The sequence below is a fragment of the Artemia sp. Qi Xiang Cuo genome, chromosome 5, assembly GCF_049724085.1.
Source record: "Artemia sp. Qi Xiang Cuo chromosome 5, ASM4972408v1, whole genome shotgun sequence".
Classification (NCBI taxonomy): domain Eukaryota; kingdom Metazoa; phylum Arthropoda; class Branchiopoda; order Anostraca; family Artemiidae; genus Artemia; species Artemia sp. Qi Xiang Cuo.
In genome coordinates this window covers 6412579-6425853 of record NC_142798.1, presented here as the reverse complement: position 1 = coordinate 6425853, position 13275 = coordinate 6412579, and the positions used below count along the sequence as shown (strand labels likewise).

The 13275-nt window shown below is 34.5% G+C and overlaps 1 protein-coding gene across 1 annotated transcript in view; it reads right to left on the bottom strand.

The window, feature by feature from the left end:
- Nucleotides 1–13275, bottom strand: part of LOC148951747 (adenylate cyclase type 3-like) — a 97481-nt gene that overhangs the window by 27668 nt on the left and 56538 nt on the right. The window contains exons 3-4 of the mRNA XM_089088663.1: nt 12526–12637; nt 2952–3079 (exon numbers count right to left, since the gene is read on the bottom strand). Coding sequence (XP_088944789.1) covers nt 2952–3079; nt 12526–12637 — 240 coding nt within the window. The remainder of the gene's footprint in view (nt 1–2951; nt 3080–12525; nt 12638–13275) is intronic.

The window sequence follows — 13275 nt, the reverse complement described above, 5'->3', positions numbered from 1 at the left end:
CTGTGTCTCATGCACGCAAAAAAAATGGAGAGGGCGAAAACGTTGGGGGGGGGGGCCTTGGGGGTTGGGTTAGTGGACCTTACAACACTGTTCAAATGGAACTTGTGTATTATAATGACCACAGAGTTTCACCCCAAATCATCCTCTAAAATGTCTCAAACTGTTTTGCCCAAATAATCCCTAAAATGTTGATTAATTTGTTTCGCCCAAATAATCCCCTAAACGTAATTTCAGAATGTTCCTTTTGTTTTGGCATCCCTGCGCTGTCACACTTAAAATTCCCAGGAAACCATTTCTCGCGTTAAATATATTCAATCTGTCTTGATCTCGTTTGAATTTCTGAAAATATATCTAAGGTGTTCCTAGTTACACTATTAAGGCTTCGAAAGAATATTAATATTTATCTCTCAGACCAAAGAAAATGAAGCCTTTTAGTTTCTTAATTCCCCTCATGTTACATTAAAATTGTCCATCGATTATGCAAATCAATTTCCCAGACATCTAGTCACTTCTGTCTGTATCCATGAAACATCAGACAAGTTGACCAACACTTATAACCATCAAACAACGTCATATAACCATCAAACAGAACAGAACCTTGAAAAAATAACATCAAACATGTTGGTCAATAAACCATATAACCATCAAACAACGAAACCATCAACAAACAGAACCATGAATAAAAATACGTACGTATCGCGTCAATAGATGCATACCTACTAACGTCATCCCATATGTTTAGGAAACTTCTATGCTATTGTACAAAGCATACCCCCAAATTTACCCTCGTACACAAATATATATGATATAAAATTTAACTCTAATGTAAGAGGGACATAGGTAAATTTAGGATAACACTGAAGATGATAGGCTGTTAAAAACGAACATATATTTACTTTTGCAAAAAATACGGAATCCAAAGCAGCGTGACATCCCATCATATGAATTCTCACTCCCACAATATCATATCTCATGCTCATTCACCCAAAAAACCCCCTCCCAACAACTCTTCTTGCCCTATCTCATCAATTTCACAACTCGGCTGCAGCATCTTATAGCACATCATGTTACATCACATAAACTCCGTGGGAAAGTAGAGCAACTGGAAAAATGCTTTTTCGTTGCTATTGTATTTACTTTTTTTTCAGCGGTTATTAGCAAGACATTATTTGTACAGAGAAAATTTTGTTCGACAGATATAAGCAAAAACAAATTTAATACCGACAGGTTCAATTTCTGACAATTTCTTTTTCAAAAAGGCGACACAACACATTTTTGACAGGACTGAGTCCTTTTGAGAATCAAGCATAGGAGAGAACAAAAAAAAACCGGTAGGTATACCCTAAATTTCTTTTTTAAACTGACCGGTAGGTATACCCTAAATTGATTTTGTATATATCTCAGTAGCAGTTTATGGATTACTGCAGCTTACCTCCCCGTCGTACGATTCTTTACTCCCGCGGAATGACACACTACCATTTCCTATATTAAATATAAAAAAAACATTTTTTTTCAACTGAAAGTAAGGAGCAACACTAAAACTTAAAAAGAACAGAGATCATTACATATATAAGAGGGTTTGCCCCCTAGTCAATACATCGCTCTTTACGTTAAAGTTCAAATCTTGTTCGAATCACAAATCCCTGAATGACAAAGGCAGCTTAATTAGAATAGATAACTCTTTTGAAAGCACTGAAAAAAATTTAGCGTAAAGAGCTTAACCTCGTTAACTTTAGCGTAGAGATACGACTGTTGGAGAGTCCCCCTCCCCCTCCCCCGAAATTAAATGTTGAGATGTTTGTTAACAATGATGAAACTTCCTGTATTTTGTGTACAATTCGTATGTTATAACCTTTTATTAATATCTGGTTCAAATGACTTCCTACGTAAATCCTTAATCCTTAAATTTTGTAAGCTGTTATTTTTTCTAAGCAGTTTTATTTATTTTTGCCAAGCAGTTGATTTTTGCCAAGCAGTTTTATTCGAAAACAAAGTGTACCCAAAGCAAATGTGCAAGGTTAGATTTATTTTTTCTTTTGCTTTTTTACATTAGCCCTCTTCCATGGTGAGCAAAGTTCCAATCAACGGACGCTTGGAAATGAATTTAAGTGTCTCTTGAAAAGGTGAAGTGTATTTCTGCTGACCAAAGGTTTTGGAAATCTAGACGAATAAAAACACAACTTTATAAGTTCATTTAGTAGTTGCAATTGTTTTTTTTTTGTGTGTGTGTATTGTGATTCATAGTTAGGCATATGTTATATTGCAGATACCACCACAGGCAAAGGACTAAAAAAGCAAATGAAGTTTATCATAGATAGGAGATTAAATGCAAAACTGGGGAAATTTCACGATGCAGGATGCAAAGATGTGAACAAAATGTGAGAAAATGTAGTATTTATCCATATATCTTTGGATAATATATGACTTTATACACTACTACTACTAGTTCTGCTACTACTCTTACTGATGACAACTCAGCGCAGCACCGAGTCACCTGAGGCCAAGACCTTTGGAAACATTCCTTCTCTCCCCTCAATCTATTAAAAGCCTCATTATTTACCCCCTCACATAAATTTAAAATTTCGTTTAAATTATTCGTCATGACTCCTTTCAACCCTATTAGGGGATAGCCTAATTTTCGTTTTGCCCCAGATGGGTAGTCGTAAGACACAGTATTTGGCTATCTGTATTAAAAAAGAAGAACAAAAAAAGAAAATTGCGTCGTCGGTACAGGAGTTGAGCCCATGAGTCTTTGGCAAATAGCCAGAACCTTTAGTCTACCAATAGACTTTGCTATATATATATTTCTTTACAGCAAAAACCCTGTGTCTCATTATTATTTTCATTTGGTTGATAAGATATATTTATTATAAATATTTTTATAAGCATGCGTTTCAGTTATTAGATTAACTGAAACTATAGCCTTAATTAAACATTATCAAGCAACTCACTTTATGGATTTTACCATTGAAAGCCCCATGCGGACAGACAACACTGCATGATCTGGCCTTTCATCCGGTGCACCGCTAATACAGTAGTAACAATCTCCAAGAATTTTGAGTCTTAGCTGGTGATACCTCTAAAAAATAGAAAGTTATTAAATACAACTAAGACCATTTTAAAACCACGTTTTATCTAGCCATTTATCCAGCATAACAATAATACAGCATAAAAATATACGTGAATTTGGATTCTTTGTTAGATCTGCCGCAAAGAAATAAAATTTTAGCTATTAAATGCAAGAACACCATTGTAAAAATACTTTTTATCACTTTCGTCATCCAACGCAACACTAAAATTAGTAATAATCTCCAAAGACTTGAGTCTTAGCTGATGATACCTCTAAAAAACAGAAAGTTTAGTGATTAAAATGTATAAAGACGCATTTGAATTCCCTTTTAATCTAGCTTTTCATCCGGGGTAGCACTATTACAGTATTCAAATTTCCGAAGATACTGAGTCTTTGCTGGAGAAATCTCCAAAAAATTGTAAATTTCGTCATTATAATCACCTTTTATCTTGTCTTTCATCCAGCGAACCAACAGCAGTAACTGTCTCAAAACACCTCGAGTCTTAGCTAGGGAGGAATGAAAATGCAGCAATTAAATTGCAGGGAGATCCTTCTAAAACCAGTATTCCAAAGATTTTGATTGTATCTTCCCTTTTGAAAGTCCTTAAATCCCACCCAAATTGATTTCATGATATTCTATCCCCTTCTGTATTGTTATGAACATATATAGGTTTCTTTACGCTTGTCAAGCCCCCAAAATGAATTTGAAAGAAAAATGGTTGGATTTTCTTGTTTCACCACATTGGAGCTAGTCTTTTCCATTACCATAAATATTAAACAATTTCTATGCAAAGCAGATCATGATTGAGCGCAGCCCAATGTTAAGTGCAAGAGAGTCATGCTGTCTATAGATGATCAAAAAAGAATGCATGTGAATAGAAATAAGAAAACAAAATCGATTTTTTTTTTATCATAACGAAGTGTAATCAGTAAAAAGCTACCCTAACCAACAATAACCGAAACTAAACAACAAAAAACAACTTTTCACGGTAATTCGAAGGAAAGTATGTATGTTACGGTAAAAGACCGAAATCTGATGAATGTCGAAATTCACCGGTTAAAGTCTGAAATAGGGATGTTTAACAAGTATTTCAGACACACACCAAGCGACTATGTGGTTGTTGACATTATCTAAGTAATGGTGAATGTTAAGCATTTCTGAGATTTATATTTCTGAGATTCTAACCAAATTTCTTACCCATTTCTGAGATATATAATCAAACCTAATCTGTCACCATTAAACCATGCATAAGACTGACAAAGCTGACTGGTCAGCATACCCATAGTCGCTATAACCACACAGATGTGACCTCAAACACTAGTTGATTGGTACAACGTAAAAAAATATGTTCGAACAAGAACACTATTGTATTTATGGGATTAATCCGCAGCGGTTTTTAACGTCTTTCGGGTTAAACTAGCCTATCTCACATCGGGATGAAGAACATTACACTGGGTAAACGCTGCTTTGTAATGATTGGAATATCTACTGTTACTACTGCTAACAACTCACTGCAGCAAAAAGCCGCATGAAGCTCCTCCTCTATCGCAATCTATTCAAAGCATTCCTCTTTAAACCCTCTCAAGAAATTCCCACTTCCCTTGAGCCTTTCCGTGCGACATCCTCCCTTGCCATTTGCAGAATTTCCGCTTATCGTTTGGCTCTAGATGGTTGGTAAACACAAGCAACTGGTAGAACAATAGGGAATTTTTTGTAAGATAGTGGAACTAAAACCTCAAATGAATATTTCAACCTTATATCCAAGGGCCGTCCTCGGTAGGATAAAAAAAATGAAAATAAAAAAAAAGAGAACATATAAAAACAATTGCAGTAAAATACGACCTTTAAAAAAACATTTTTTAAAACAGTCCCAGAATCCTTACTTGAACGAAGTTCAACCAGGACTGATAGATAAAATGATTTGAAAATAAGCATTCATTCAAGTGAAATGAAAATAATTAAGGACAAGGTTTCAAGGCTATTCATGCCTTTTTGGCTGATAGTCTCAAAGGTCTTAAGTACCAGGTTTACTGGTATTGACTACCGGTTTTGTAATATAATTGGTTAAACCGTTTTTAATTAAATTTGTGTATAAAGCATTTACTGAATATTCCCCCAGATCTCTATTATAAAAAATATGTATTATTTATTTTGTTCAATTTCAATTGTTTCACGAACAACCGGTTTCATATCTAAGTCATTGCTAATGACGGAGGATTTTTTTTAAAGTACTGCATGGCTGGGGTTATAAAAAACATGGCTGCTTAAAGCAGAACAAAAAAGTGACACTAAGGTCTTCGTCGCTATTTAGATGATCAAACAGTTCGTGGTAACGAACTGTAAGTAAGGAGCGACCCGGCTCAATGGTAACCGAAACTCTAAAAAACGGAATTTTGATACCAATAGATACATCAAAAGAATCAGATTTTAATGCTGATTTCAAATATACAAGTTTCATCAAGTTTAGTCATACCTATCAAAAGGTACGTGCCTGAGAAAATTTGGCTGATTTTCGAAAAAAAAGTTATAGAACCTTAATGAAAATCACACCATCATATTCAACGTATCAGAGAACCTTACTGCAGTTGTATCAAGCTCCTATTTAGAAAAATGGGTATTTTTGCATATTTTGCCAGAAGAAAAATCAAGGATGCGTGTTTATTTGTTTTTTTTCTTTTTTTGTCGTTTTTTTTTCTTTTAACCAGGGGTAGTAAAGTCGATCCATAGGTCCTAGAACATCATGGGAGGGCTCTTTTGAGTGAAAAATAAAAGTTTTACTGCCCTTGTAAAATGACTCAAAAAAATGGAGGGTAAGTAGGCCCCCCAAGCTCATTTTTTTCCCAAAGTCACCCGATCAAAATTTTGAGATAGCCATTTTGTTCAGCATGGTCGAAAATATTATAACTATATCTTTTAGGATGACTTAATCCCTCGTAGCCCCCAGGGGGAGGGCTGATAGTTATGAACTTTACCCAATGTTAACACATAGTATTGGTTATTGGAAAGTATAAAGACGTTTTCAGGGGGAATTTTTTATGGGAGTGGGGAGTGGGGGGTGGGTCGGAGGTTAGAGGGTAGGAACTGGTCCTGATGGCAGTTTTCATGATGACATGGAAAGTGATCTGTCGGAGCTACCAGGTTTCACAGCATTAATTTAAAAAAAAAAATAAGAAATTAAATATAAGAAAACTATTTTGTATAATGAATGCCAGGAGCAATAAAAAAACTTAAAACGAACAAAAAATATTATCTGTATGATTGGGTTTACCTTCTAGTCAATGCTTCGCTCTTTAAGCCAAATATTTTTTAGTACTTTCATAAGAGCTATTTATTCTAATTAACGGCCTTTGTGATTAAGAGGATATTTTTAAAGAATTGGAGCAAAATTCGAACTTTAGCGTAAAGAGCAAGGTATTGACTAGGGAACAAACCCCCTAATATACGTATTAAAAATATATGAATATAGAAGTTCGTTACGTAATTTAATTCGTAAGTTACGTATATTTATTACTAATAAAAACGTTCGTAAATAAATTTCAAAAAGTTTCGAGAAAGCCATTTAACCAAATGAAAGTAAAATTAATATACAAATTTCGTTTTAATTATTCATGCACGATGAGCCAAAATCAAAACCTTTATTAATTCAAAAACGTTCACAAATTAAATAAACAAAAGAATTTTTTTTTAATTGAATGTAGGGAACGACGTTAAAACTTAAAACGAACAGAAATTATTCCTTATATGAAAGGGGCTGTCCCCTCCTCAACGCCTCGCTGTTTACGCTAAAGTTTGACTTTCTCACAGCTCAATTTTTTTTAAACAATAAAATTTTGTTTTAATTGCAATTTTTTTAATTAACTTTAACGAAATTCACACCATCAGATTCAGCCTATCAACGAACATTATTAAAGAAGCTTCAAACTCCTATCTGCAAAAATGTGGAATTTTTCATTTTTAATTAACTTTAACGAAACCAGCCTGTGAGGGAACCCTATTAAAGAAGTTTCACGCTCCTATCTGCAAAAAGGTAGAAATTTTCATTTTTTGCTCGAAGAAAGATCACGATGCGTGCCCTCCAAAAAATGGAGGGAAACTAGACCCCCTCCCATGCTCATTTTTTTCTCAAAGTCACCCCATTAAAATTTTGAGATAGCCATTTTGTTCTGCATAGTCGAAAATCTAATAAATATGTCTTTTAGGATGACTTAATCCCCCACAGTTCCTAGGGGAAGAGCTGCAAGATATGAACTTTACCCATTGCTTACATATTGTATTGGTTATTGGGAAGTATACAGACATTTTCAGGAAGGATTTTTTTCTGGTTGAGGGGGGGGCTGCAGGAGGGGGTTGCTCGGGAGAATCTTTCCGTGGATGATGTTTCTTCGGGGTAAGGGACATTTCTATGAAGGGTGAGCCGGATTTCCTAGCATTAGTTAAAAAACGATCAGAAATTAAATAAGAAAAAACAGGTTTTTTCGTATGAAATTAAGAAGCAACATTAGAAGTTAAAATTAACATAAATTATAATGTATTAGAGGATGTCCTACCTTAAGTAAAAACTTCCCTCTGTACGCAACAGTTTTTTTTTTAGTGCTTTAAAAAGAGATATATGTTATAGTTAACCGGCCGTTGTGTTTAAGGGGTTTGTGAATTAAATTTTTTTTTAACTTTTAAAGTAATTAGTGTGGTATTGACTAAGGGGAGAACCCCCTCATATACGTAATAAGATATACGTAATAAAAAAAAAGACAAGCGATACGGCTCAATAGTAATCGAAACTTTTAAAAACGGAATTTTGATGTCAATAAATGTATCAAAAGAATAGGCTTCTATTGCTGATTCTAAATATATAAATTTTATTAAGTATAGTATTACTCATCAAAGGATATGAGCCTGAGAAAATTTACCTGATTTTTTAAAGAGGGAGGAAACATCCCCTACAAGTGAAAGAATTTTACTGAAAATCCCACCGTCAGATTCAGTGTATGAGAAAACCCTATTACACAGGTTTCAAGCTCATATCTGCAAAATCTGCAACTATATCTGCAACGTATTTTTTGCCAGAAGAAAAACATACGAATATAGAAGTTCGTTACGTTAGTTAATTTGTAAATTACGTCAGAACCAAATTTAGAGACAGCCATTTAGCAAAAGAAGAATAAAATTTTTATGCAAATTTTGTTTACTTATTCAATGACGGTGAGCCAAAATAAATGCTGCATTAACTAAAAAACGATCAGAAATTAAATAAAAAAAAACAAGTTTTTTAAACTGAAAGTAAGGAGCGATATTAAAACTTAAAACGAACAGAAATTATTCCGTATATGAAAGGGGCTGTCCCCTCCTCAACGCGTCGCTCTTTTTTTAAACAATAAAAAACTTTAAACAATAAATAATTTTTTTAAACAATAAAAAACTTTAGCGTAAAGAGCGAGGCGTTGAGGAGGGGACAGCCCCTTTCATATACGGAATAATTTCTGTTCGTTTTAAGTTTTAATGTCGCTCCTTACTTTCAGTTTAAAAAACTTGTTATTTTTTTTATTTAAATGTCAACATGGACGATCTTTGCCAATCTGATATTCTTCATCCGCAGAACGTGTCCTAGCCATCTCAACCTAGAGACTACATCGAAGGATTAAAAAGCGATGGCGCTATAAACGCTTGACCATCAGAATTCAGTCGTCCTGTGATCCTCTCATCTGGAGTTAATAATTAATTCTCAGTCGTAATCCTCTATATAATTAAATAAAAAAAAAGTTTTTTCTAACTGAAAGTAAGGAACGACGTTAAAACTTAAAACGAACAGAAATTATTCCGTATATGAAAGGGGCTGTCCCCTCCTCAACGCCTCGCTCTTTACGCTAAAGTTTTTTATTGTTTAAAAAGATAGAGTTGTGAGAAGGGTCAAACTTTAGCGTAAAGAGCGAGGCGTTGAGGAGGGAACAGCCCCTTTCATATACGGAATAATTTCTGTTCGTTTTAAGTTTTAACGTCGTTCCTTACTTTCAGTTAAAAAAAACATGTTTTTTTTATTTAATTTTTGAACGTTTTTGAATTAATGCAGGTTTTTATATTGGCTCATCGTACATGAATAATTAAAACAAAAATTTGCATATTAGTTTTACTTTTATTTGGTTAAATGGCTTTCTCGAAACTTGTTTAATTTTATTTACGAACGTTTCTATTAGTAATAAATATACGTAACTTATGAATTAACTTACGTAACGAACTTCTATATTCATAGATTTTTAATCAGTATAATAGGAGGTTCGCCCCCTAGCCAATACCTTACCCTTTAAGCTAAAGTTCGAATTTTGTTCCAATTCTTTAAAAATGACCCCTTAATCACAAAGGCCGTTAATGAGAATAAATAGCTCTTATGAAAGTACTAAAACTTCTTTGGCTTAAAGAGGGTGGTATTGACTAGGGGGTGAACCCAATCATATAAATAATATTTTCTGTTCGTTTTAAGTTTTGATCTTGCTCCTTGCTTTCAGTTAAAAAAATTGTTTTTTTTTAATTTAATTTCTGATCTTTTTCTTTAATAATGATGGGAAATCCAGCACCCCTTTCATAGCAGTGTCTCTTCCCCCCTGAAAACTTTCTTCATGGAAAGATCCTCCCATCTAACCCCCGACCCTCCCCCCACCTACCAGAGAAAATCCCCCCTGAAAACGTTTGTATACTTCCCAATAACCAATACTATATGTTAACATTGGGTAAAGTTCATAATTTTCAGCCATCCCCCCGGGGACTTCGGGGAATTAAGTCATCCTAAAAGACATAGTTATCATATTTTCGACCATGCTGAACAAAACGGATATCTCAAAATTTTGATCGGGTGACTTTGGGAGAAAAATGAGCGTGGGAGGGGGCCTAGTTGCCCTCCATTTTTTGGTCACTAAAAAAGGGCACTAAAAATTTTAATTTCCGTTCCAATGAGCCCTCACACGATATTCTAGGACCACTGAGTCGATACGATCACCCCTGGGTAAAAAAAAAAACAAAAAACAAAAAAACAAAAAACAAACAAATAAACATGCATTCGTGATATTTCTTCTGGAAAAAAAAATGCAAAATTCCACATTCTTGTAGATAGGTGTTTGAAACCTCTACAGTAGGGCTCTCTTAAAGGCTGAATATGATGGTGTGATTTTCATTAAGGTTCTATAACTTTTAGGGGGTCTTTCCCCCTTTTTTTGAAAATCAGCCAAATTTTCTCAGGCGCGTAACATTTGATGGGTAAGACTAAACTTAATAAGACTTATATATTTGAAATCAGTATTAAAATCTGATTCTTTTGATGTATCTATTGGTATCAAAGTATTTGGCTATTGCCATCCGTTTTTTAGAGTTTCGGTTACCATTGAGCCGGGTCGCTCTTTACTTACAGTTCGTTACCACGAACTGTTTGATAGATTTGCCTTGCAGGCCCTATATTATTTCCATTGTGTCATCCATTTACCTTGGGAGTTCTGATTTTTTCAACCTTTGACCGTTGTTCTCCTTTTTCCCAAACTTTTCAGCATTTATTGTTTCATTATTAAAATTTCTGTTCTGAGCAGCTCCTGGAAAAAATATCAAGGTCGTAGTCTATCCCTCAAAATTTACAAGGTCCTATTCGTCCTTTTCTTGGACAACATAAGATTGTTCTTGATTGTTCTTCTCAAGGTTAAATTGACTTTGACTCCATACTTTCTCTCTGTTTTCTTTAATTTGGAGTGATGATGTTATACCCACAAGAAAAAAACCTGATTCCTTCTGTTTTTGCAGCTCTCACAATTTGTGACTTGTGTCGGCAAAATTTTTTCGTAAAAGTAAGGCCATGTTTTTTTGTCGCGAACTCAGTGTTTTGTAGCATGTTTTCGAAGCTCGCTACTTATTTTCCTTGGGGTTTCATCTTTTCGCTTTGTAAAGCGTATAGTTCGCTTTCAATTTAAACTCAAACGGTTTGTGGTTAAGAACTGTGAGTAAGAAGCGGCTACGGCTAACAATAACCAAAACTTTAAAAAGAAAGCATGTAGATAACATTACATATATCAACACAGTCAGCTTTTTAGGGTGATTCTGAACATTCGAAATTCTTAAGGCTTAAAGCCACCCATCAAAAGCTATGAACATTAGAAAATTTGTTTGATATAAGAAAATGGTGAAATACCCCAAAATCAGTCGAGGGATCTTAGCGAAAATCACCCTATTAAATTTAACATATGAGGATGGGAAACTATTTTGGAGAAGAACCAGTGGGTCGATCATTGTGTTGTTTAGGAGAAGGGTGCGTGATGCCTCCAAAATTTTTTGTGAGGCGGGAGGCTTATTCCTCCTCCATATCATGACCTGACATTCGGAGGATATGTGGCTTTATTAATTGTTCTGCTAATAATTGATACTAAATAAAATATAAATAAATTAAGTATGTACAACAGTAAAATATTGGTGTGATTTTCTTCCAGTATTAAAATGTTGAGTTCAAATTGTTTTGCAGTAAACGAATTTGCCAAAACCACGTATCTTTTTTCCTGTAAGTGAAGTTCATATGTACAGTAGCTTCATGGGTCTGGCGAAAAAAAAATAAGGTGTCCTCAAGTGAAACTGAAAGAGGTCATATGGAAAGATTTAAAGGACGCGGGGAGCTCATAAAAGGGAATACAGAATGAAGCACTTAGCAGATATCAGAGGAGGGGGGCATTTACAGTTGCTGCTCTCATGCTGTTTTATGCCTCCATGAACTGTTAGTAGGAGTAGTGAGGTTACCATGGAGAGGGTTTGAAGGTTTTAGATCCCATTCACGAAACAAAGAATTGTATAAAATAAGAGACTCTTTTAATAAATTAATGAGATTGACATTTTAGAATACTACCTGTAAAAACATAGCACAACATTTAAAATATTTTGTGTAACGACCTATAACATGCCTTCAACGAGATTTTATTATAATGGAATGTTTGAGTAACTTCAGACAGTATATGAGTAGTCTGACAGAAGTCAGCCTGACAGTAAACAGTAAAATTTTATGGAAATGGCGTTTATTCAAGGTCCCTGATGTTCAGGTGACTTGAGATATACATTCAGACGGAATAGAACCAATTGAAGATGAAAGTTGCAGCTGAGGGCCTTTCAATTGCAAAAATAAAAGAAAGAAGCCCAGATTTTTTTTTCCTTTTTTTTATCCGATTTGATCGCTATTTGACGGTTAGAAGGATCAGATTAAATAACAATTAGGATTAAATAATTCCACCGTTACTCAAATTTTAGTCAATTATTTGGCATCCCCCCTCACACCTCGCAATGAATTTTACAGCCATTGCTCACTGTTGACCAAGAACTCCTATAACATATAGCTAAAGGGTCCGTGTCGTAACTTTTATGATTATATTCATCCATAGAAATTGGCCAACCAGAATTAAAGTAACATATAAATATGTGCCTGCTTTAGTAATTGATTTAACCTTACTTGGGCAAGCTTGTCAAATCTTCCAAATAGTTCGTTTAGAATTCTGACCAATTCTGATGCGGGGTAGGTTGAAGAAATAGCAGTGAAGCCAACAATGTCAGCATAAAGGATACTGAAAAAAAAATTCTATAACAGATTATTTAAAATACTTTGATTTTTTTTCTATATATAAAGGAACAAATCAAAATAATGGGAAACCAACATCCAAGGATTCTCAAATTTTTGTGTAAATAAATGAACAAACTATTCAATAACTAGTAAAAAAAAAGGAACTAGTAATAAAAATCTAGTAATATCAGTCAAAATTTTGAATTTTCACTTTTTTCTAAACTTTAAAATTTATATACCTAAAAATGTCAAGAGTTAAGACACAAAAATACAAACAAACGACAAGGAGAGCAATAGTTAAGCTTATTCCTTTTAGTTACCTTTTAGTATAATCATAGGCAGCGTGCTAGCACTGCCTAAGTAAAGAACGATGTGGGCAGAATGTGTTTTTTTTTCTCCATACTCGGGCACTTCGTATCGAAGGAGTTGTCGTAAAAACTTTGAAAAGGGCTCATTCGATTGGACATTGGATAGGCTAGCGCCCTTTTTAATAGTCGAACGTGATTGGAGGGCAACTAGCCACCCCCCCCCCCCCCACCGCCCATCATTCTCCCAAAGACATCCAATCAAAATTTTGAGATAACCATTTTGTTCAACGTAGTTGATTTCCAGATAGAAAATATCTTTTTGGGGAGGACACTC